Source organism: Heterodontus francisci, chromosome 5, assembly GCF_036365525.1.
Source record: "Heterodontus francisci isolate sHetFra1 chromosome 5, sHetFra1.hap1, whole genome shotgun sequence".
Lineage (NCBI taxonomy): Eukaryota > Metazoa > Chordata > Chondrichthyes > Heterodontiformes > Heterodontidae > Heterodontus > Heterodontus francisci.
In genome coordinates, this window is record NC_090375.1 from 104620161 (window position 1) to 104646950 (window position 26790).

Consider the following 26790-nt stretch of genomic DNA (forward strand, 5'->3'; position numbering starts at 1 on the left):
CTAATGGAACCTTCCCTGAATCTAGGGAATTTTGGAAAATTAAAACTAGCACATCAACTATCTCACTAGCCACTTCTTTTAACACCCTAGGCTGAAATCCATCAGGACCCGGGGACTTGTCAGCCCGCAGTTCCAACAAGTTGTTCAGTACCACTTCCCTGGTGATTGTAATTTTCTTGAGTTCCTTCCTGACTTACGGCTAATATTGGGATGTTATTTGTATCCTCAATAGTGAAGACCGATGCAAAGTATCTGTTCAATTCATCTGCCATCTCATTATCTATTATTAATTTCCCAGACTCGCTTTCTATAGGTCCAACGCTCACTGTTTAAACTTTTTTCTTTTTAATTATCTATAGAAACTCTTACTATCTGCCTTTATATTTCTAGCCAGCTTTCTCTCATACTCTAATTTTACCTTCCTTATCAATCTTTTAGTCAGTCTTTGCTGTTTTTTATATTCTGTCCAATCTTCTGACCTGCCTCCCATCTTTGCGCAATTATAGGCTTTTTCTTTAAGTTTGATACTATCTTTAACTGTTTTAGTTAACCACGGATGGCGGGTCCCACCTTTGAAATTTTTCTTTCTCCTTGAAATGTATCTTTTCTGTGTATTCTGAAATATCCCCTTAAATGTCTATCGCTGCATCTGTATTGACCTATCCCTTAACCTAATTTGCCAGTTCACTTTAGCTAGCTTGGCTTTCATGCCCTTATAATTACCCTTATTTAAGTTTAAAATACTAGTCTTGGACCTACTCTTCTCTCCCTCAAACTGAATGTAAAATTCAAACATATAATGATCACTGCTACCTAGAGGCACCTTAACTATGAGGTCATTAATTAATCCTATCTCATTGCACACGATCAGGTCTAGTATAGCCTGCTGTTTAGTTGGCTCCAGAATATACTGTTCCAAGAAATTGTCCCGAAAATTTTCTATGTACTCCTCATCTAGGCTGCCTCTGCCCATCTGATTGGATTAAACTCTCCCATAATTATCACTGTACCTTTCTGACAAGCTGCCGTTATTTCTTCCTTTCTACCCCATCTTACAGTGTGGTTAATGTTAGGTGGCCTGTACACCACTCCCACAAGTGACTTCTTGCCTTTATGATTTCTCATCTCTACCCAAACTGCTTCTACATCCTGGTCTCCTGAACTTGGGTCATCCCTCTGTATTGTGCGAATACCATCATTAATTAACAGAGCTACCCCTCCCACCTTTTGCTAGCTTCCTGTCCTTCCTAAATGCCATGTACCCTTCAATATTCAGGTCCCAATCTATGTCATCCTGCAGTCATGTCTCTGTAATGGCTATACGATCGTACTTATTTCTATTTGCACTCTCAGTTCATCTGTTTTGTTTTGAATAATACGTGCATTCAGATACAGAGCCTTTAGTTTTGTCCTTTTTATTATTTTTGTAACCTCTAGCCTTATCTGTTGATTTACTCTTAGAGTTGTACGCTCTGTCCCTTCCTGCCATGGTCTGTTTATCATCTCTCATATTTATACATTAAATTCAACTTGTGGCCCACATTTGCAACCTTTCTAAAGCGTCAATATCACCAACCATGTGAGGAGACCAAAACTGGACACAGTATTCCAAGGTGACCAAAGTGTTGTACAAGGACAAAATAATATGCCTTGTCCTATGAATGCACACCAACACGTTAGTTATTTCTTCATGGCATTGCGTGCAAGCCTTTAGAGATCTCGGCACTAAAATGCATGGATGTCTATCTTTCTTCACCTCCTTTTAAATTGAACCAAAGAGTCCACGTATGTTGAGCATTTTCCCTGCCCACATGTATAATAATACATTGTTCCACATTAAACATCATTTGCCAGTCATGAGCCCAATTTCCCAACACATCAAGTTCTGCCTGAAGCAGTAGAGCATCGTCTACATTCCTAACACTTGCCAAGATCTTAGTAACGTCAGCAAATTTGCAGATCGTGCCCCTCACACCTACATCTCGGTCATTAATAAAAATAGTAAAGAGCAACAGTCCCTGTGGGATGCCACTAGTGACCTGTTTCCAAACAAATCCACATCCATCTATAACTCTTTTCTGCTTATGTTCTTCCAACCAGTTCTCAATTCAGCTCACTATGTTACTACTAATACCAGAGGTTACAATCTTATAGAACATATAACCAAACATGTAAAACATGACATTTTCTTTTTATAAACCATATTGGATGTCCCAAGAATGTCCCTCTCTGTCCAAGTAATTATATATTTCATCCCTAATGATTCCCTCAAGCATCTTTCCTATTGCTGATGTCAAATTAAATGGGCTACAGTTACCTGGGTCCATTGTCTCACTTTTTTTAAAGAGGGGAACTGTATTCACCTCCTCCCAGTCTGTGGGAACTGTCCCGGAGTGCAAGTATGTGGACCTCCTCCTGAGGTTCCTACCTTCACAGAAGCCAGTCTTCAGCTAATTCGATTCACTCCATGTGATAGCAAGAAGCGGCTAGCACACTGGATGTAGTAAAGTCTATGGGTCCCAACAACATCCTGTCTGCAGAGCTGAAGACATATGCTCCAGAAATATCAGAGCCTTTAGCCAAGCTGTTCCAGTACAGCTACAACACTGGCAACTACCCAACAAAGTGGAAAGCAGCCCAGGTATGTCCTGTCCACAAAAAACAGGACAAATTCAAACCAGCCAATTACAGTCCCATCAGACTTCTCTCAATCATCAGCAAAGTGATGGACAGTATCATCGACAGTGCTATCAAACAGCACTTGCTCACCAATAACCTGCTCAGTCCGAGTTCCGCTCGGAACACTTGGCTCCAGAGCTCATTAGAGCCTTGGTCTAAACATGGACTAAAGAACTGAATTCCAGAGGTGAGGTGAGAGTAACTGCTCTTGACATCAAGGTAGGAATTGACTGAGTGTGGCATCAAGGATCCCTGGAAAAATTGAAGCCAATGGGAATTGGGTAGTGGGGTGGGTGTAGGGAGGAGGAAATGCTCCACTGGCTGGAGTCATACCTTGTTCGAAGGTTGTGGTAGTTGGAGGCCAATCATCTCAGCCCCAGGAAATCACTGCAGGGATTCCTTAGGGCAGTGTCCTACATCTAACCATCTTCAGCTGCTTCACCAATGACTTTCACTCCATCATAAGGTCAGAAGCGGGGATGTTTGCTGATGATCACATAATGTTCAGTACCATTTGCAACTCCTCAGGTAATGAAACAGTCCATGCCTGCATACAGCAAAACCTGGACAACATCAGGCTTGAGCAGATGAGTGGCAATTGACATTGCCACACAAGTGCCAGACAATAACCATCTCAAACAGGAGAGAATGTAACCACTTCCCTTTGCCATTCAAGGGCATTACAATCACTGAATCCCCCACCATCAATAACCTGGTCACAATTGACCAGAAACATATCTGATTTAAACACATAGGGCTGAATTTTACCAGCCCTCTAGGGATTGGCTGGGAGGCAGGGGAGCTGTGAAATTGTGAAGAAAGGTGGGGGGTGGAGTGTCCATCGCCTTCCCGATGCCATGGAATTTTATCAGTGGTGGGAAGTTGGAGAATGGTCTCCCACCCAGAAGCCAATTGAGGTCCTTAAATGGCCAATTAAGAGTGACTTAAAGGCCTCTTATCACCATTGCTAACATTTCACCAGCAGATGGTAGGCCCCTCGACACATGGGGAGACTGCCCGGTAAAATCAGGCAGCATCTGTGGAGAAAGAAACAAAGTTAATGTTTCAGGTCAATGATCTTTCTTGAGAACAGTTAGGGATTCTAGTATGAATGTCATTCTTCTGTGTCTGGTTTTTGCATGTTGAACAGGAGTAAGCTTTAAAAATGTACTTGTTTTGTCAGTGCACTCACTATTTGAGTCAGTAACTGGTACATTGTTCAACTGAAATACCTGATGTTATTCTTAATGGGTCTGTTTATAAGAGTATTCCTTTGAGCATCAAAATTAATAGAATGCTGAATTGCAAGGCCAACAAGTCAGACAAGGAAGTGTTCAAAGGGAACATTGCTTTGGTAGGACCACATCTTGAGCATTACTTTGTTTTTTCAGAGTTGCCACAAGCAGGCAAACCCATGGAAATTCACTCCCTCAATATACAAAAGTATTAGGTCTATATTTAGAGAATTTGAATATTCAGAGACTGAAACTCATTCCAACAATCTTTGTATTGTCCTGCTGACCTTTTCACCATGCATTGCCCAGTTTTTTATGAAAATCTTGGGCAAGATTTTGCCTTTTGGGTTGAAACCATGACATCAGTGTTAAAAGAGGGTCAAGACCCTGCACTGTGTGAGAAACAGTCACCTGGCAGTGATTTTCCTCGAATTGGCCAGTTAGTGGGCAGAGGGTGGGCTTGCTATCTAATTAAGGAGGGTGGGCAGGCTCTAGAGGTTGGAGGGGCAAAAGCAGGCCCTTCAGCATAGAAGGAGCCAGTCAGTCAGCCAGCCTCTGACGATAGGCTTAATAGGCCATTAACTCCCCATAATTGGCTACCTGCGGCTTGCAGGCGGGTATCTCTTCCACCACTGATCCCGCCTCTGGAAAATGGCACGAGGGTGCAATGGTGTAGGTAAATTGGCACGCTGGCCAGCAGCACGAATTTTTCCACCCGCCTGTCTCTGTACTTGGCCCCATATGGGGGTGAAAATCATGCCCCCTTGTTTCACAGTACCACAGGGCAGTTATTGTCTTAAATTCTGCTCCAGCTGCTTGCTCAATTGTTTTCCAGAGAACTTTCTAATCCATTGTGCGCATATACCTACATGCCTTCAGGATTTTCTTTTTACTTGGCATATAATAATTTCTTGTCACAATTATCATATGGTTACATTTAATGGTGAGAGAAGAACAGGAATGGAGCCAATTATTTCCATTGATTTCAATGGAAATTATATTTGGACGGTTCCAATCACAAGCAGCTGATCCATAATGTCAGTGTTCTGCCTGGGTAGTAAAATGAAGATCTACCACAGTATTACACAACAGCTGTTTCACTTTGCATCCAAAAGATTTTTAATGGGAGTGGAGGATGTGCATTTGGAGTACATACTGGGAACTGATTGCTTTACCCATTTGTTTTCTCGATTGGGGTGGGGGCATTTTGTAATTGCATTATTTGCCCATTCTATACATGAATGATAACTTGATATAAACTGCTAAATCCACATGCTCATTATAAATTCATATCAGGTTTAATAAGTGAAAGGTATTTCACATGCATCCTTCATGTGCTTAATATTTTGCTTAATCTCTATCTAAAACATTTGTATAAATGTGTCAATGCAGCAGGAGATCAGTTATTTACATAGTGCCAAGTTTCATATGTATAAAAATATATTTACCAGCTATTGCTCCCCTCACCTCAAGAAAAACGTGGCCTGCTATGGTCAATTCTGAAACATGAAGTGCGACTAGAATGATATGTATAAATATATCAACAAATACATTACGTTAGTGTATGGACTGACAAATAGTGCAGAAGTAAAACTTGCGATAACTGCAGCAAGATGTAAAATTCTAGGGGGGAGAAAAAGGAAACAATTGCTTTAAATTTTTATTGCAGTGCCTTATGCATCATGTAATGAACCAGCCTGCTCGAGAATTTGAATAGTCAAGAAGATGGAGCTATTTTGGATGGTATTTTAGATTAAACTCTGTTAATTGTTTTAACAGAACAGCCTGATGGCCTGTGTCGAAAGCTTGGATCTTCCTGTCTTAGCCACAAACCACAAAAACCATGGGATAAAGATGCTTGGGAAATTCCACGAGAATCTGTGAAGCTGGTTAAGAAACTCGGAGCTGGACAGTTTGGAGAAGTATGGATGGGTATGTGGACTGGAAGCTACTTGGTTAATATTACAAATATATAAAGAATAGAGCCATATCCAACTGGAATTAAGTATTGTTTGGAGCCAAAAGATAAGACATTTATAGTTAAGGGTCAGAATATGTACTCTATTAAAAGCCAAGTCATCTTTGAAAAGTTTTTGGGAAACTTTGGGGGGGGGTGGGGGGTGGATGTCAACAAAAGGAAAACTTCTGTGCTGTCATAATGCTAGTGAAATTATGTGTTTTAACATCATTTATGGTATTGTGTTGTGTGTTTCCAAATACAAAAACACAAGAAATAGGAGCAGGAGTAGGCCATTTGCCCCCTCGAGCCTGCTCTGCCATTCAATAAGATCATGGCTGATCTGATTGTGGCCTCAATTCCACTTTCCTGTCTGCCCACATAACCCTTGACTCCCTTGTAGATCAGAAATCTGTCTAACTCAGCCTTGAATATATTCATGACCCACCCTCTACTACTCTCTGGGGAAGAGAATTAATGACCCTCAGAGAAAATTTCTCCTCATCTCGGTCTTAAAATGGGACACGCCTAATTTTTAAACTATGTCCCGTAGTTCTAGATTCCCACACATAGGGAGACATCCTCTCAGCATCCACCCTGCCAAGTCCCCTCAGGATCTTAATACATTTCAATAAGATCACCTCTCATTCTTCTAAACTTCAATGAGTATAGGCCCAACCTGCTCAACCTTTACTCATAAGATGACCCTTTCATCCCAGGAATTAGTCGAGCGAGCATTCTCTGATCTGCTTCTAATGCAATTATATCCTTTCTTCAGTAAAGAGACCAAAACTGTACACAGTACTCCAGATGCGGTCTAACTAAGGCCCTGTGCAACTGTAGTAACACTTCCCTACTTTTATACTCGATTCCCCTTGCAATAAACGACAACATTCCATTTGCCTTCATAATCACTTACTGTATCTGCGTACTAACTTTTTGTGATACATGTATCAGTACACCCAGATCCCTCTGTACCATAGAGTTCTGCAGTCTCTCTCCATTCAAATAATATGCTACTTTTCTATTCTTCCTGCCAAAGTGGACACATTCACATTTTCCCATATTATACTCAGTCTGCCAAATTTTTGGCCACTTACTTAACCTATCTAAATCCTTTCGTAGACTCTTTTTAACTCCTCTTGACAGCTTACTTTCCTATCTATCTTTGTGTCATCAGCAAATTTAGCAACCATATGTTCTGTTCCTTCATCCAAATCATTGATATAGATTGCAAATAGTTGACGCCCCAGCACTGATTCCTGTGGCACTTCACTACTCACACCCTGCCAACTTGAAAATTGCCTATATATTTCTACTCTCTGCTTCCTGTTCGCTAACCAATCCTCTATCCATGCTAATATGTTACCCCCTACACCATAAGCTCTTACTATGTGCTGTAACTTCTGATGTGGCACCTTATCGAATGCCTTTTGGAAATCCAAGTACACCACATCTACAGGTTCTCCATTATCCACTTTGCTTGTTACTTCCTCAAATTTATTACATAAATTAATAAATTAGTCAAACATGATTTCCTTTTCACAAAACCTTGTTGGCTCTGCCTGATTGTATTGTGATTTTCTAAATGTCCTGCTATTACCTGCTGAACAGTAGATTACAACATTTTCCCTATGACAGATGTTCAGCTAACTGGCCTGTAGTTTCCTGCATTCTGTCTCCTTCATTTCTTGAATAGAGGTGTTACGTTTGAGATTTTCCAATCTGCTGGGACCTGTCCAGATTCGAGGGAATTTTGGAAGATCACTGCCAATGCATCTACTATCTCTGCAGCCACTTCTTTTAAGACCCTAGGATGCAAGCCATCAGGTCCAGGGGACTTGTCAGCCTTTAGTTCTAATAGTTTTCCCTTGTGATTGTGATTATTATAAATTCCTCCTTCCCTTTTATCTTTTGATTTTCAAGTATTCTTGGGATTTTTTTGGTCTTCTACAGTGAAGACAGACACAAAATACCTGTTTAACGCTTCCACCATTTCCTTGTTTCCCATTATTAATTCCATTACTTTATCATGAAGATGGATTCCCATTTTTTTTTAAAAAGCCCCATCACCAGAAATCTGCTGTTAACGTTTCGGGTCAGTTCCGATGAAGGGTCACTGACCCGAAACGTTAACTCTGCTTCTCTTTCCACAGATGCTGCCAGACTTGCTGAGTGATTCCAGCATTTCTTGTTTTTATACCAGAAATCTGCTACTTGAACATTAAAATCCCACCAGTTATAGAGGCATGGCTGAGATTAGATGATCACAGCTTGTCACTATGTGATCTTTTGGAATACTCAAAGTTATAGAGCCTTAGTCTTTTGTGTCTTGCATTCATAATTTTGGGAATTCCCTTTATAAAGAGATGAGCACCGGTATTATTTCTGCGAGCATTCCCCAGTAGTTGACCCTAACTCAAGTCGATGATTACCAGTTTTTTTGCCGTTTTTCTGGGGTTTACACTAATCTTCTGACAGATAATTAAGAACAGCATTGTGAAAATTCTGCCCCTTGAAGTTTTGGGTTCTTAGTTGGAATGCTTTGTGGCTGTATGACACTCCATCTTGGAGGCAGAGAAAATAGTACTCTCCCTTCTCCTGTTAACTGTTCTATACTGCCATTAACAACGGTACTTGGCCTCTCCGCCTGTTGAGTTTGAAAGGTTGAAAGAAGTAATACAATGGTATCAGATGGTGAAGAATATGCTAAAGTTTATCAGCTTTATTTTTCTATGAAGGTGTCCATTAGGTTTTAGTATTTTTGGACCTGGTTATGGCTTACTATCTTGTACTCATGCAGGACTGTAAAATCAGTGCAACAAACTTTTATGTTGCCATAGTTGTGTTGGCACTAGACTTGATTATTCCAAATGCTTTGGGTAGAATCTGGTTTTGCTGTGTTTAAATCAATGGACTAATGAGATATCAATGCATAAAATCATGATTTATTTTTTTATATGGGAATCAACTGGTAAATTAAAAATATAGAAATATTGCAGCCATCCTCATCAAAGAAAATTATATAGCTCTGTTTCATTTGTTATAGCCAGTGACTGTCCATGAATTTTTTTAAATCCCATTCGAGAGACAGCAAAGTGGGCATCATCAGAGTACAGTAGTTATACATAAATAAGAGCTGTTTAAAGTCCATTGCAGGCATCACAAAGGGTGATTGAAATTGGAGGGATTGATTTGTCCTGTTTTATCCACCATTCTTTCTCTATTATAGTGCTCAGTCTCTGGCCGGAATTTTACACCACCCCAACGAGCCAGATGGTGGGGGGGTGGGGGGGTGCGGGGGAGGGTTGGCGTAAAATGGAGCGGGAGGCTCCAGGAGGCTTTCCCGACCCTGTTCCCGCCTCTGCCCCCCCCCCCCCTTTAAGTAGGGCGGGTGGGGGGGCGAAAATGGCCCACCCACCCCAGGCCAATCAAGGCCCTTAAGTGGCCACTTAATGGCCTTCGCCCGCCTCTACGCAGATTTTACGCATGACAAGCAGGCGTCCTGGAGGCAGGAAAAGCCACCTGGGAAAAGCAGGCAGCTTCTGATCGTTTCGGGGGTGGGCCTTGCCCCCGCTACCCCAACTAGCCCCCAGACCCAACATGCACCCCCCCCCCCCCCCCCCCCCAATGATCACCCTTGCCTTGCCAGGGCCTGACCGATTACCCCCAGCGAGGCAACCAAAATTTACCTGCCTTCCTGACTCCTAGGCATCCTCTGTGCATGCTAGGCTGCAATCCCAGCAGTGGCCACCGCTTCCGGTGGGCCTGCTGGGACTAAGAGCTGTCGGCCCAATGATTGGCTGGCAGCTCATTGAGGCAGGACTTCCTCCCTCAAGCGGGTAGAAGTCCCACCTCAGAACAATTAAAGCCTGGGGACCCATAAAATGTGGGTCGGATCCCCAGGTGAGCTGGAAGTGGGGATCGACGCCGACTTTTCAGTCAGTGGCCGGCTCCTGTCCACCCAACGTGAAATCCCGGCCTCTGTGACACAACAGGCTGTTTAAAGGGCAAGTGAGCTGTGCACTAGTTGTTGAATACAGAATGAACAGCAGTAATCCTTTGTGATGCCAGAGATGATATTATTTGATAGCCAAATGCTGACATTTGACTGTGTAGAATCGATGGGTGAAGATGATAATTTGGCTTCCATATTAAAAAGACAGACAATGGTGTGGCTACCATTTGGTATTTCATTTAATTCAGATTTTAAAATCTGAGGTGTAAATTAATCACTTTTAAAAAAGACAGATTGGTGATGAAGGTTAGTACTACAGATCCCAGATGTGCATTAAAATGGAATGTGGATGGAAGGGGCTAGACTACATTCTGCAGGTTGTGTTACAAGTTTTATGTGCCAGTAACTTGTCATAATATTAGTTTAGGGAATCAAAGGATATGGGGAGCGGGCGGGAAAGGTGAGCTGAAGCCCAAGATCAGCCACGATCATATTGAATGGCAGAGTAGACTCGATGGGCCATTTGGTCTACTCCTGCTCCTATTTCTTGTATTCTTCTGCTTAGCATCTAGACATCCATCTGGGCGTCCACGAGACACTGTGGACCACCAGCAGCAGTCGAACCGTATTCAAACACAATCTGTAAACTCAACTCTACCATTACCATTAAGCCAAGAGATCAACCCTAGTTCAATAAAGACAGCATGCCAGGAGCAGCAGCAGGCATACCTAAAAATGAGGTGTCAACCTGGTGAAGCTACAACACAGGACTACATGCATGCCAAACAGCAGAAGCAGCATGCAATAGACAGAGCTAAACGATCCCACAACCGACGGATCAGATCATCCTCTGCAGTCCTTCCACATCCAGTTGCGAACGGTGGTGGACAACTAGACAACTTACCAGAGGAGGACGCTCCACAAATGTCCTCATCCTCAATGATGGAGGAGGCCTGCAAATAAGTGCAAAGGAAACGGCTGAAGCATTTTGGACCATCTTCAGCCAGGAGTGCTGAGTGGATGATCCATCTTGGCCTCCTCTTGAGGTCCCCAGCATCACAGATGCTAGTCTTCAGCCAATTAGATTCACTCCACGTGATATCCAGAAACGACTGATGGAACTGGATACTGCAAAGGCTATGAGTCCTGACAACATCCCAGCTACAGTACTGAAGACTTGTGCTGTAGAACTAGCTGTGCCCCTAACCATGCTATTCCAGAGCAGCTACAACACAGGCATCTACACGACAGTGTGGAAAATTGCCCAGGTATGTCCTAATCTCAAAGAGCAGGCGAATCCAATCCGGCCAATTACCGCCCCATCAATCTACTGTCAATCATCAGCAAAGTGGTTGAAGGTGTCGTCGACAGTGCTATCAAGCGCCACTTTAATAGCAATGACCTGTTCACCAATGCTCTGTTTGGGTTCTGCCAGAGCCACTCCGCTCCTGACTTCATTACAGCCTTGGTCCAAATTTGGACCAAAGAGCTGAACTCGAGGTGAGGTGAGAGTGACTGCCCTTGATATCAAGGCAGCATTTGTCCAAGTGTGGCATCAAGGAGCCCTAGCCAAATTGAAGTCAATGGGAATCGGGGAAAACTCTCCACCGGTTGGAGTCATACATAGTGCAAAGGAAGATGGTTGTAGTTGTTGCACCACAGGACATTGCTGCAGGAGTTCCTCAGGGTAGTGTCCTAGACCCAACCATCTTCAGCTGCTTCATTAGTGACCTTCCCTCCATCATAAGGTCAGAAGTGGGGATGTTTGCTCATGGGTACGATGTTCAGCGCCATTTGCAACTCATACTGAAGCAGTGCATGTCCATATGCAGCAAGTCATGGACAGTGTTCAGGTTTGAGCAAGTAAAATTCGTGGCACACAAGTGCCAGGCAATGACCATCTCCGACAAGAGAAAATCTAACCATCTCCCCTTGACATTCAACAGCATTACCATCGCTGACTCCCCCACTATCAACATCCTGGGGTTACCATTGACCAGAAACTGAACTCGACCAGCTGTATAAATACAGAGGCTGGGAATTTTGCTGTGAGTAACCCACCTCCTGTCTCCCAAAGCCTGTCCACCATCTACAAGGCACAAGTCAGGAGTGTGATGAAAAACTCTCCACTTGCCTGGATGGGTGCAGCTCCAAAAACACTCGAGAAGCTCGACATGATCCCGGATAAAGCAGTCCACTTGATTAGCATCCCATCCACCACCTTCAACATTCATTCCCTTCACCACTGACGCACAGTGGCAGCAGTGTGTGCTATATACAAGATGTACTGCAGTAACTCCCCACACCACCTTCGACAGCACCTTCCAAACCCACAACATCTTCCATCCAGAAGGACAAGGGCAGCAGATGCATAGGAACACCACCATCTGCAAGTTCCCTTGCAAGCCATATACCATCCTGACTTGGAAATATATTGCTGTTCCTTCACTGTCGCTGGATCAAAATCCTGGAAGTCCCTCCCTAACAGCACTGTGGCTGTACCCACATCAGATCGACTGTAGCAGCTCAAGAAGGCAGCTCACCATCACATTTTGAAGTGTAATTAGCAATGGGCAGCAAATTCTGCCCTTGCCAGCGATGCCCACATCCCATGCATACTCTGGTTTATTGTTTCTTGTGTGTTTCATTACTGGAATAGAAAAAAAATATAGAAATATAGAAAAATAGTAGCAGGAGTAGGCCATTCAGCCCTTCGGGCCTGCTCTGCCATTCAAAAAAGATCATGGCTGATCGTTTAATTCAGTACCCTGTTCCCTGCATGAAATCATTCAAAGCATAAGGGTAGATCCATTAGATTTCACACTGTTGAATGTTTAATTTTTTAGATGGTAAAGAAACTGATATCAATTCCAGGAAGTTTGCTAGTTCTTCAGAAATAAAATATCTAGGGTGATGTGAAGTGCAAGATGTTTCCTCTAATTTACGCAGCTAGGTTGGTGTGTACGCAGGGTGAACCTCTTCCTTTTGTAATTATTACAACTGGCACAAGGCAGCGGTGCACATTTCCTCTCTGCCTCCGTCGACTATTCTTTTGCGTTGTAGACTTTCTTACATGACTCACACGAGACAAGGAAAAAAAATCAGTTTCTGATGATTTGAGTCTGGGGACTTTGTTTACAGTACATTTTCTACACAAACGTTCCCTTTTATACAGTCCAGAAAACTTCCTTAAGGCCATTTGGGACAAACTGCAATTTATAAATGGCTTTGACGACACGGAAACTTTGATTAATGTTCTTTCTTGCAGGGGAAAAAGTGTGTGATTATCTAGTAAAGTACCTATTTTCGGGCATGTAAAAATGGGGAAGAGATTTTGTATGTTACATACTTCTAGTGAAATTGTAAATGAATGTATATAGGAAACATTTGATTTTGCTTTAAATAGCAGAGAGGAGTTCTTTTTTTGTAGATGAGTAACCTTTGCATAACATGGTTTCTGTGCTGTTGGAACCATGGAACTATTATCTATGGAGTGTTGGTCAGGGTAGATTGTAGCGTTAGTTTTTTGGTCCATTACCTCGTGGGGTCACAGAAATTTGTCTGACTTGTTAATTCAGTATGATTGATTAGTTCTTACAGGAGAATGGGTAGATTGTACACAGCATTTCGTAAGGAAGGTTGATTTGGTCATCTATTTTTAACTTTTTGTAAACACTAGTCAAAGCTGACATGGCAACTACAGTTGGGATCCAGATGCCAACTTCCCATTGAGATTCAAGACAAATTAAGCTTGAGCTGAACCAACCTTTCGCACTTGTGATTTACGTCTGAAAAATACATATAAAATATATATTCAGGGTTTCAATGGTAAACTGTCTGAATCTGGTGCAAGCTGGATTGGAATACAAATAAATGCCTTGTTGATGGGGAGGGTGCAATATTTAAAGGGGCACACAGCTTTCAGAAGCTGTCAGTTTCTGAACAGCTGAGGGGAGGGCGGGTATACAGTGGGGAGCCAATCATGGCTGCCCCAGGGCATCATCCCCTCATAAGAGAGTCAGCAAGGCAAAGGGGGACTGGGCACTTGGCAAGGGAGTGCTCTAGACACTGCACAGATGGCAGGGAGAGTGGGCACTCAGCACCTGGGATTTGAACAAGCTCGGCACCCTCCCTGGCATTGCAAGGACAGAAGTGCAAGGACTAAGGCTGCCAAGGACAATTGGGCAACCTCCTGTTCAAAAGGAAGGCTCCAGCTGGTAATGGGGGGCACAACGGTCAGATTTTGGGCTCATGGGAATGAGGGGCATCACCCTTCACAGGAAGGGCAAAACCCCAGGCAGCAGGAGGGAACGGGAGTGGAAAGAAGGGCAGCAGGAGGGAACGGAGGCCAAACCCTCAACACAGGATGTACCACCGAAGATGGAGCTACCGGGACATGACTGAGAAGACTGTGACTCTCCAGCCAGATGGTCACAGATATCTGTGCACTCTACGGAGACCTCACACCTCACAGCACTGGTCGCCATGTCCTGTCAGTGGCTGTCAAAGTCACTGTGACTTTTAACTTCTTCCAAGCGGACTTTAGTGACATCTCAAAAACATCTGAGTACCACTGACAGTAGCAGCCGAATGGTGGGCGGGGGTAGGGAATGGGGACTCAGGAACAGCAGGCTGTGGAATGGTGTGGAGTGGGTGTGCAATCGAGCATTTTAGGCAGAGCCACGAGCAGCAGCATCAACATGGTGAGTGGGAGGGCTACTGAAGCTCAATTGGCATCACAGAACTGTGAAATTAACAGTTTACATCATTGAACAGTAGATGCAAATATGCCCTTGTTTGCTTTGTTGTCTGCTCATTTGAATATGAAGTGAAAGTGTAAAATTGATAATGGGAGCAGGGGAAATAAAATCAGTAATACAGAAAAGCTGAAATAGAAATGGATGACGCTTAAAGACAAATTTAAACTAATGACTAAAGTAACTTATATTTATATAAACTCCTTAATGCAGAAAAAGTGACAGAGGCATGAGGCAAAAAAGATGCACCAAACCAAAGCAGCAATTGGGAGGGGGGAACAACAGGAATGGGAGATGGTGAAAGTTTTACTGGAGCTGAGGAAATAGTTGAAAAAATTAATAACTACGGAGCTATTGTGGTAAAGGAAGGGCTAAAGGTGAGGTGGTTGAGAGTTTGAAAGTGCAGTTGTCACCAACTTTGGAGATTTTATGTTCCCCCCCCCCCCCACTCCCCAAGGGCAGATATTGGGGGAAAAAAAGTGGCTGAAGGAGGATAGAGGGAAGTGGATAGTGAATATAAGAAAATCCAGGTCAGTATGAAGATCAGTATTGAGTTTCCATGAAATCTTATAAAGACGTAATCAAATAGTTAACTTGTCACAAGCCTATGGGCACTTGCTGTATGGTGTTCCATGTGGGTGAGGCACTAGAGATCATCTGCTGCCAGTGGAACTGTACAACAGCACAAGTTCACAGAAATTAGACAAACTGCTGTGATTTCTTTTTAAAACTTCAACAGATTTAAATTTAATCCAGACTTTTCTAAATAGATTTATACGAAATTACTATTCATTCAACCTTTATGGTTTTGTGAAGGGGAGGTCGTGTCTCACTAACTTGATTTGAGTTTTTTGAGGAAGTGGCAAAGATGATTGATGAAGGAAGGGCAGTGGATGTTATCTATATGGACTTCAGTAAAGCCTTTGACAAGGTCCCTCATGGCAGACTGGTACAAAAGGTGAAGTCACACGGGATCAGAGGTGAGCTGGCAAGATGGATACAGAACTGGGTCGGTCATAGAAGACAGAGGGTAGCAGTGGAAGGGTGCTTTTTTAAATGGAGGGCTGTAACTAGTGGTGTTCTGCAGGGATCAGTGCTGGGACCTTTGCTGTTTGCAGTATATATAAATGATTTGGAGGGAAATGTAGCTGCTCTGATTAGTAAGTTTGCGGATGACACAAAGATTGGTGGAGTTGCGGATAATGATGAGGATTGTCAGAGGGTACAGCAGGATATAGATCGGTTGGAGACTTGGGCGGAGAAATGGCAGATGGAGTTTAATCCGGACAAATGTGAGGTAATGCATTTTGGAAGATCTAATACAGGTGGGAAGTATACAGTAAATGGCAGAACACTTCGAAGTATTGACAGGCAGAGAGATCTGGGCGTGCAGGTCCACAGGTCACTGAAAGTGGCAACACAAGTGGATAAGGTAGTCAAGAAGGCATACGGCATGCTTGCCTTCATCGGTCGGGGCATAGAGTATAAAAATTGGCAAGTCATGCTGCAGCTGTACAGAACCTTAGTTAGGCCACACTTACAATATTGCGTGCAATTCTAGTCGCCACACTACCAGAAGGTTTAGTTTAGTTTAGAGATACAGCACTCAAACAGGCCCTTCGACCCACCGAGTTTGTGCCGACCATCAACCACCCATTTATACTAATCCTACACTAATCCCATATTCCTACCACATTCCCACCTATCCCTATATTTCCCTACCACCTACCTATACTAGGGGCAATTTATAATGGCCAATTTACAATGGCCAATTTACCTACCAACCTGCAACTCTTTTTGGCTGTGGGAGGAAACCGGAGCACCCGGAGAAAACCCACACAGACACAGGGAGAACTTGCAAACTCCACACAGGCAGTACCCAGAATTGAACCCGGGTCACTGGAGCTGAGAGGCTGCGGTGCTAACCACTGCGCCACTGTGGAGGCTTTGGAGAGGGTACAGAAGAGGTTTACCAGGATGTTGCCTGGTCTGGAGGGCGTTAGCTTTGAGGAGCGGTTGGATAAACTCGGATTGTTTTCACTGGAACGACGGAGGTGGAGGGGCGACATGATAGAGGTTTACAAAGTTATGAGTGGCATGGACAGAGTGGATAGTCAGAAGCTTTTTCCCAGGGTGGAAGAATCAGTTACTTGGGGACGTAGATTTAAGGTGCGAGGGGCAATGTTTAGAGGGGATGTGCGAGGCAAGTTCTTTACACAGACGATGGTGAGTGCCTGGAACTTGCTGCCGGGGGAGGTGGTGGAAGCAGATACGATAGCGACGTTTAAGAGGCATCTTGACAAATACATAAATAGGATGGGAATAAAGGGATACGGTCCCTGGAAGTGCAGAAGGTTTTAGTTTAGACAGGCATCAAGATCGGCGCAGGCTTGGAGGGCTGAATGGCCTGTTCCTGTGCTGTACTGTTCTTTGTTCATAATACACACAGAAATTGTTTTCTTATTTCCTACCACTGTGGCAGCTGGCACATAGAACTAGAGTAGGGAGGGGTAAGGCCGTGAAGGGACTTCTGCCTATCATCCTATCTGTAGACCACATACAAACCCAGGTCTCAAATAAAATTTACAGCACTAGTTGTTACTGTTTCAGCGGCTTTTATTGCCTTAATGGTTTTTAACACAACAACTTTGGTCACGTAAATCTTGATATGGGAGATTATTCAGAAGCATGTGGTCAGACTGGAACCTCTGCAGCAACAGTACCAAACCTCACTGTTAGCAATTTTTTTTTTTGTTTAGATCTAAGCAAGCTTTTCCCAAATCATCCTGTATTTGGGTTATGTTGAATTTTGAATCTCCATGTGTCCAGTATTCCATTATCGTTCTTATGGTCTTGTACACTTGAGGTGCTGCTCTTTTTTTGAACCTAGACCTCCAAATTGCTCTGTTCTTCTATATCGCCCATTTTCCTCCATTTAAAATATATTTTTTATAACCAGAAGTGACGACCTCATTGACATTGAATTCCATCTGCTGCTATTTGCCCATCCCATCATCTTCTCAATGACCACTTGCAGCTTCCTTTGGTTCTCCAGATTATCTATCAAGCCTCCCATTTTAGTTGCATCTTCAAATATGGAGACTACTTGATTTCCAATTCATAAAATTAGTAACTAACAGGAAAGCCATACTGGTTAAAAAAAAACTAATTTCATGAAGACACTGAGCACAAAATCCATCTCTGTATTGCTGCAGGAGGCATCATTATTGAAACCAATTTCCCCTGGGGGTGTGCACTGCACCAGCAGCTGCTTCTGGCATAGCCCACATGGTGCACATCTTGAGAAGGGCCCCTGTGCGGGCATTTCCTGCATTTACTGGAAGGAGCAAGGCCAGTTCTATCCTGATATCACACAGCCCTACTGGCTGATGTGATGCTAATTACCAAAATTGGACAATGCAGGTTTATTGTATGAATTCAACATCCCTGAGCAAGGATCAGGCATTTAGCTGCAAGAGGGCTCCACCACTAGGGTTACTTAAAGGGACAGGCACCCAACTTGCAGCTCAGGTAAATTTGAAGAGTTCCAACTATTGTGAAGTTTCTGGAATAATAGTGTTGTGGTGAGTTCCTGTATTTGTCTGTGAGTGTTGCTCCATCCTCACAGGGAGGGTAGACTTGTTTACACAAAGGCTGCAACAGGTATGGGGGCGGCAGTCACAGTGCCTCTCTGTCTGCAGCATGAAACAGATGGAGCAGAGGCTGTTAAGAGGGAAAGGGTCTGTATGATGCCCTACACCAAGTTGGAGCTGCTCTCATCCAGCTCTTTGACTGTGACAGGAGGCTGTCTGGAAGGCCAACCAATGCACCCAGCATCAGTGTGCATGCCCATTATCATTCTCCTGTAGGCTGCCCCATCAAGGTCATCATCTGAGTCCCCCTGTAGCAGGGCTGGTCTGTGACCTCGCCCTCTGGGGAGCTGGCAAGTGAACTATCATTCATCCTAGGCCTGGCTGCCGCCCACGTGTGCCCACCAGTGTTTCACCACATGCTGATCTCTACTAGCCTTTAAGGTATGTGTAGTGTCAGTATCTGAGCTGGTGGCTGCGAGTGCCCGACCACATGACTGTGCTTTATCAGAGATGTGGTGTTGCACTCTTTCCTCTTCATCCTGTTGCTGCTGTGGCTGGGCAAGTGGAGGTTCTTGCGTGTCGGAAAGCATGAACTCAGAAGGGGAGGGTTGGCGTGAGGGAAGAGCAGCAGCTTGCACTTCATGGCCGATAGCAAGATGAGGGTGAGCTGAGTGTTGAGAAGGGGCATAAAGCAGCATTGTACAGTCATCCTCAATGTTCTCAACAATGTCAAATGCTGCAGACTCTGCCACAGCCAGTCCCATGATGCTGAGAGCCGTCTCCTCTGTAGGGCTCAAAGATGCAGACATCATTGTCCCCTGCCACTCTGCTCTGTTCCCTTCTATTTTGTGCTACTTTGTCCTGCAAGAGAGAGTGCAGACATCAGTGATTGTGCAGCACTGTATTTGGGTGATGCGCCCATCAAAACTGAATAGTTGCCTATATAAGGAGGCAGTGAGAGGTGGGTGTGAGGCTGCCAGCATTGGGAGGTGGAGTATCTGAGTGGCAGGAACTGCTGCTGGGTGAGTGATGGAAGTGTGGTGCATTGAACAGCTTGAGAGGCTGGTGGAGCGGTGGGTAAGAGATGTCATGTGGAGGTGCATTCACTGACCTTGACTACCCACGTGAGGTCATTAGACTTCTTGTGGCACTGCTGCTAAGTCCTCAGATCCAGATTCCAGGAATTGACCTCCCTGGCCACCTGCTCCCAATCCCTTCTAAGGATTGTCCTTGAGGGCCACCTGGCTCCGTGAAGTCATGGCATCTCTCCTCCTCTCCACCTCCACTACTAAGGCCTCCAGCATTGCATCCATGATCCTGAAGTCCCATCTCTGCCCTGGTCTTCCATTTTCCATGTTTGGACTTTCAGCAATAGCATTCAGCAGCAACTCCTGTAATTCAGTGCAGCTTTTCTTTAAGAGCGACAGACTAGCTTTAAGAACAGAAGGCTGGCTGCATTATATTCTATCAGCACAATGCTACTAGGACTTCTGCTGAGCACAGAGATAGCCAACAGTGGAAGAACCATTTGGCTCTACGTTACAATCATGAAAATCGGGTGGCAGCACCAAATTTGTGTGCTGCCCACCTTCACGAGAACTGGCGCAGACAAGTTGTGAATCGCAATCCCAGCACCTGAATAACAGCACTATCCAATTTTTAGCCCTCTGCCTAATTCCTGATTCACGAGCAATTGAAATATTACAGCTAAAATTTTAGCTAGTGTTTGACTCTGTACAATCACAGCATTTTAATGTTAATTATAGTTGACTAATATAGTATAATTTTGTACTCAAACCAACAGTGAATCTATGTAGGAAGAACTAAAATAAGTTGACTGGAGGGAATTATTTATGAACGCCTCAGTGGAAGGCAGGTGGAATACATTCCAAGGCGCATAATTGAAATTGCAGGAAAGTGAATATTCAAAATTAAAGGGGAAAAGAGGGAAATGAAAATGAGTATAGCTTGAAACGTTAAACACAATGGCATGAAACCCTTTCACTATCAAAACAAAGAGGAGCCAGGGAAGAGCAAAGAACCTTAAAGGATACTGAAATAAAAACAGAAAATCCTGGAAATACTCAGCAGGTCTGGTAGCATCTGTGGAGAGAGAAACCGGATTAACGTTTCAGGTTGATGACCCTTTTCCCTCCAGCCAACAAGTAGCCATCCAACCAAATCCCACTTTCCAGCTCTTGGTATCTAGCCTTGTAAGTTACAGCACTTCAAGTGCATATCCAAGTACTTTTATAAATGTTATGAGTGTTTCTGTTTTGACCACCCTTTCAAACGGTGAGTTCCAGATCCCCACCGCCCATTGGGTGAAAAAATTGCTCCTTGAATTCCCCTTAAACCTCCTATTTCTTACGCTAAATCTATGTCCCCTGGTTATGGACCCCTCAACCAAGGGGAATAGGGTTTTCCTATCCATTTTAGCTAGACCCCACATAATTTAATACACTTCATTTAGGCCTCCTCCAGCCTCCACTGTTCCAAAGAAAACAGCCCTAGCCTATCCAATCTGTCGTCATAACTAAAATTCTCCAGTATGGGCATTATCCTCATAAATCTCCTCTATCCCCTCTCGTAATTACAACATTCCTATAGTGTGGTGCCCAGAACTGCAAGCTGTATTCCAGCTGTGGCCTAACTAGTGTTTTATATAGTTCCTGCATAGCCACTCAATTTCTATATTCTATCCCTTGTCTAATAAAGGCAAGTATCCCATATGCCTCTTGACCACCATATCTACCTTTCCAACCACCTTCAGGGATCTGTGAGCATGCATTCCAAGATCCCTCTATTCTTCTACACTTCTCAGTATCCTACCATTTATTGTGTACTCCCTTTCCTTGTTTGCCTTCCCCAAATGCATTATCTCACACTTCTCCAGATTGAACTCCATTCTCCAATATTCCACCCACTTGATTAGTCCATTGATAGCTTCCTGCAGTCTACAGCTTTATTCCTCTTATTAACCACACAGTCAATTTTTGTATTGTCTGCAAACTTTTTAATCATATCCCCTATATTCCAATCCAAATCATTGATAAATACCACAAAAAGCAGGGACTTAATACTGAGCCCTGTGGAACCCCACTGGAAACAGGCTTCCAGTCACAAAACATTCATCAACCATTGCATTTGCTTCCTGCCTCCAAGCCAATTTTGGATCCAACTTGCCACTTTGCCTTGGATCCCGTGGGCTTTTACTTTTGTGACCAGTCTGCCATGTGAAACCTTATCAAAAACCTTGCTAAAATCCATATAGACTACATCAAATGTGCTATCCTCATCGACCCCTCCCCCCCTTGTTAACCTCAAAATATTCATGTTCAGTCTTGTCAATCAGACATGACCTTCCCTTAACAAATCTATGATGACTATCTTTGATTAATCACTGTCTTTCTAAATGTTGATTTATCCTGTCCCTTAGAACTTTTTCCAATAAAAATATTTTCCCACCATTGAGGTTAGGCTGACTGGCCTGTAATTGCTCAGTTTATTCCTTTCTCCCTTTTTAAACAATGGTATAATGTTAGCTGTCTTCCAATCCTCTGGCACCAACACCTGTAGCCAGCGAGGATTGGAAAATGATGGTCAGAGCCTCAACGATTTCTACTCCTGCTTCCTTTAGCAGCCTAGGATACAATTTGTCCAGGCCTGGGGATTTATTCACTTTCAATGATGTTAAAAACCCTTAATATTTTCTCTCTCATCGTGTTAATTTCATCTAATATTTCAAACTCCTCCTCTTTGATTGCAATGTCTGTATGGTCCCTCTCGTTTGTGAAAACAGACACAAAGTATTCATTAAGAACCATACCAATGTTGTCTGCCTCCACACACAGGTTACCCTTATGATCCCTAAAAGGCCCTAGTCTTTCTTTAAATATCATCTTCCTCTTTATGTATTTTGTTACGGCCAGGTGGTAAGGGGTGTAGGTGGTCCCCATGATTCACCTCCCAACTGACCACAGCAAGTGTTTTTGTTACTAGGTTTTTAACCCCTTTGTTTTATTTGTCAAATAAACAGACAGTGACAGGTTTTCTTGTGGGTTTAAAAGAGAAGATGAACTATTTATTAACAATATTCATTCCCGAAATGGTGGCAACCGCACCACACACGCATTCGTTCTCGTGCACACAAGAATAGATAGATAGAGGGGAAAAGGGTAAGTGGTTTTAAGTGAGATAGGTGTTTGGGGTATACGGTAAACCTGTTGAATCTTCTCTGCAGTTAGTTTCTCTTTTAAAATTGCGGGCCTAGGTTGTTTGTAGATTTTCTGGTGGTTGACACTTTAGTCTGGAGGCGGTGATCACTTTCAGTTCTCTGCTACATCGAGTTGAAAAGTAGAATTCGCAGCAGGACTCCTTCGGTTTTTGCTGGCTCTCTCACTTCTTGTCTGGACAAGCTTTTGTGATGTGTTGTGATGTCTCCAGAGAGCTACTTTTTAAGGCAAAAAGCTCTCACATGTTGCATCTGTTAGAAGACACAGGACGCCCTCCCTGTGTTGATCAACAATGGGCCAGGATGTGGCTATTACACACCTCCTTTGTTGCAGAAGAACCCATTCCATTTAGAAATGTCTCTTGATGGGTTCAGGATGGGTATAATTGACACCCCTTAGCTTGGAGTGTATCCCTCAGTCCTTAACCGGCAGTAAAACAGTTTGAATATACAGGGCCAGGTCATCTGACCTTCGGCAGCCATTTTGCAGAGCATTGTCCACTTTTTTAAAGGAAAAGTCAATTTTTATATCTCTTCAGTTTGGGTTCTATATTTTCATCACTGCACTTCTCGAACATAACAATTTATAAAAAGTCTTTGGGTTTGCTTTGATTTTAATTGCCAATATTTTTTCATGTTCTCTCTTTGCTTCCCTAGTTTCCTTTTTAATTCCACCCCTACACTTTTTATACTCTAGACTTTCTGCAGTGTTGAGCCCGCGGTATCTGCCATTATTTTTTATTCTTTCACAGGATGTGGGCATCGCTGGCTTTGCCAGCATTTATTGCCCATCCTTAATTGCTCTTGAGAAGGTAAGCTTTCCTTTTTTCCTTTATCCTCTCCTTTAAGTCCCTTGTCATCCACGGGTCCTTGAATTTTTAAGTTCCACTTTTTTTTTCTTTAAGGGAACATACTCGTTCTGAACCCTCACTCTCTATTTCCTTGATTGCCTTCAGCTGATCTGGCACTGATTTAGCTTCAAGTAGCTGTTTCCAGTCCACTTTAGCTAAATCACATCTCAGCCCAGTAAAATTAACTTTTCCCCAGTTGAAAACCTGTATTCCTAGTCTATCTTTGTCCTTTTCCACAACTACCCTAAATCTAACTAAATTCTGATCACTTCCACCAAAGTGCCCCCCAACTGATTCCCTTTCTTCCTGCCCAGCTTCATTCCCTAAAACTAAGTCCAGAACTGCCCCCTATCTTTTTGGGCTTGTTACATACTGGCTAAAAAAAATCTCCTGAATGCATTTTAAGAATTCTGCTCCCTCTAATTCTATCTCACACTAATTCTATCCCAGTTAATATTGGGGTAGATGAAATCCCCTGCTATTACTGCCCTATTGTTTCTGCACTTCAGAGATTTGCCTATATATTTGTTCTTCTACCTCCCTCTGACTGGGGATCCATAGTACACTCCCAGTAGTGTGATTGCCCCTTTTTGTTCTTCATTTCAACCCATATTGCCTCATTTGATGATCCTCTACCATGTCATCCTTCCTCACAGCTATAATTGATCCTTTAATCAATATTGTGAACCCCCCCCCCACCTTTCCTTTTTTTATCCCCCTCTCTATCTCATCTGAAAACCCAGTAACCAGGAATATTGGGCTGCCATTCCTGCCATTCTTTCAGCTATGTCTCAATAATACCTATAATACCACACTCCCACATGTCAATCTATGCTCTCAGCTCATTTGCCTTATTCCCTAAACTTCTTGCATTGAAGTATATACCATTTAGCACTGCCAAACTCCCTTGTTGTCTATTTTCTAGCCTTTGTTTCCTCTACATTCCAAACATGCTTACTAGTTTTCTGCCTTCCATTTCCAACTTTTCTTCTCTCCCTCCTGAATCTACTCTCAGGTTCCCATCCCCCTGCCAAGATCATTTAAACCCTCCACAACAGCTCTCGCAAAACCCCCTGCAAGGTCATTGTTTCCGCCTTGCTAGCACCTGATGCCCCAAAAAATGGGAGCAGGGGTTATCATCCAAATATATTAAAGTTAATATTGAGTTCAGAAGGTTGCAAAGAATTGTTGTTTTTATATTCTGTTTTGTCAGCAAGACATAAGGAAATTATTCAAGCAATAGAAATGATACAGAAGTGAACCATGAGGTACCTCCTTTGTGTCAAAGGAAAGACTGAGGTAACCGGGTTCTTTAATCTTAAAAGGTGCAACACTGAAGGGACCTTATTAGTTTTTATAAGATGTATTAATACATTAAGATTAATCATGCGCATTTAATCTAGAGTTGGTCAAGATACTAGGAACAAAGGGATAAAGGTTAACACTGTTGAAAGGAGTGTTTAGGATGGATGTCAGGAAAAATCATTTCAAGCGCACACTGTTCAACATTTAGGTAAGGTAACTGAGGCAAAAACCTTGGACTAATTCAAAAGTCAGGTTATGTAGTAGAGCGGGAAGCCAGATAATATGATGGGGAGGTCTTTCATCTGGATGGATGAGCTAAAAGGGTTTGAGATGGCCTCCCTCATCTGGATTATCCATCTCTCAATCTTGCTTTCAATGCAGAGAAGTAAATTTAACTTTTAGACTGAAGATGCAACTGTAAAATGATTTGGAACTTACAGTTTATCTATTAGAGACATAACTGATTTTTTTTTTTGTCAACAGCTTTCCTTATTATACTTGTGTTCCATTTTGTTTAGGTTACTATAAAAACTCTACAAAAGTAGCTGTGAAAACTTTGAAACCAGGCTCCATGTCTATTGAAGCCTTCCTTGAAGAAGCCAATCTCATGAAGAAACTCTTGCACGACCGATTGGTGCGGCTCTACGCAGTGGTGACTAAAGGAGATCCAATTTACATTATTGCTGAATTTATGGCAAATGGTCAGTCTAAATACTGGAAATAAGCACAGTATTTTTATTCTGGGATAAAAGCAAGAAATGCTGGAAATACTCAGCAGGTCTGGCAGCATATGTGGAGAGAGAAGCAGAGTTAACGTCTCAGGTCAGTGACCCTTTTTCAGAACTGGACACTAAAATAAAGCAGTTCTGAAGAAGGGTCACTGACCTGAAACGTTAACTCTGCTTCTCTCTCCACAGATGCTACCAGACCTGCTGAGTATTTCCAGCATTTCTTGCTTTTATTTCAGATTTCCAGCATCCACAGTATTTTGCTTTTATTTTTATTCTGGGGATATGTTGCCCATTGATCCCAACTGTACATAAAACCTGGGTTACTAAATGTCCAGTTTTAGAAGCCTGTTTACTGTTTAACAATCTTGGTGGGTGTAGTAAATCTGATTTTGTGTTAGAATCCAGCCTGGAGTTTTACAACCATTTTATCCTCAATTTGTCTTTAACTTTTTTTAAAAAAGGTTTATAAACAGCAGTGAGCATGGTTTGAGCACAGGCACAATGAGTAGTTAAATTGAACTGAACTAATATAAGCTTCATAAATTTTTCACCTCCAATTCATTGCTAAATATGCATGATAATAAGGTACAGTACCTCTAGATTCCATATTGATGAACCTCATTTGCAAAAAGATTGAAAGGAACTGTGAACAAGATAATTTCTTTGGACATAAATTGCATCTCCTAATTTGTATCTAATGGGTCACTGTTTTGCAGAATAAGTTATTCTGCATTGTATTACTGTGGTATAATCTATAATATATTTAAAAGTGTGTGGTCGCAGCAGTACAAAAGTATTGCACTTGTAAGGTGGTGCCGTCTGGCTCTCAATATGTGACCCATTAAATGCAATAGAGCTCAACTAATGTTGCATGATCGCTCCCTTATTATTTCTTATCCAACCCCCACTCTAGTCAGTCCAAAGTAGTTTGAAGTCAAAATATGTTTCTATCACCCCTTCACCTGAATTGTACAGAAAGGATCAGAAATTATAACTGCTCAGTCTCCCTTTGCCAAATCATCATGACAAACGGTAATTGGAAGTGCAAATTCTCTTTACAAAGAGAGCTGCATTTAAATGCTCTCAATGCATCTGCTTTTCAAGTAAAACAAATCTCAGATAACTGCACATGGAGCAATCCTGTAGACCATAGTTTATATTCTAATGATTGACTGACTGGCAACAAATTGCATAAAAGGGTTAGTTTCTTTGTCAGAAAACATTATGGAAGTTAATTATCTCCACCCCAGCTAAGCTGTACAATGGGAAGGCACCCAGTCATCATGAGCTGGAAAATGGCCTTTTGTCCCGAATTCTCTTTACTGCCAAGAGGACAATCCTATTTGCCTGAAACACCTTCCTTTCCCACCCTACCCCTCCACTGCTTTCATGTGGTAAATCTGCCCAAGGTATGAACAGGGAATAACAGCCCCTACCGAATACTGATGAAATTCTGTGCCTGCCACCATGTAATTGGTTCTTTATGTTGT

General features: G+C 42.8%; 1 protein-coding gene across 2 annotated transcripts in view; it reads left to right on the forward strand.

Annotated features, from left to right (window-relative positions):
* lyn (LYN proto-oncogene, Src family tyrosine kinase) overlaps nucleotides 1-26790 on the forward strand; it is a 138666-nt gene that overhangs the window by 56728 nt on the left and 55148 nt on the right. For both annotated transcript variants that reach the window (XM_068031855.1, XM_068031856.1), the window contains exons 10-11: nucleotides 5694-5846; nucleotides 25088-25270. In XM_068031855.1, the coding sequence (XP_067887956.1) occupies nucleotides 5694-5846; nucleotides 25088-25270 (336 nt within the window). The remainder of the gene's footprint in view (nucleotides 1-5693; nucleotides 5847-25087; nucleotides 25271-26790) is intronic.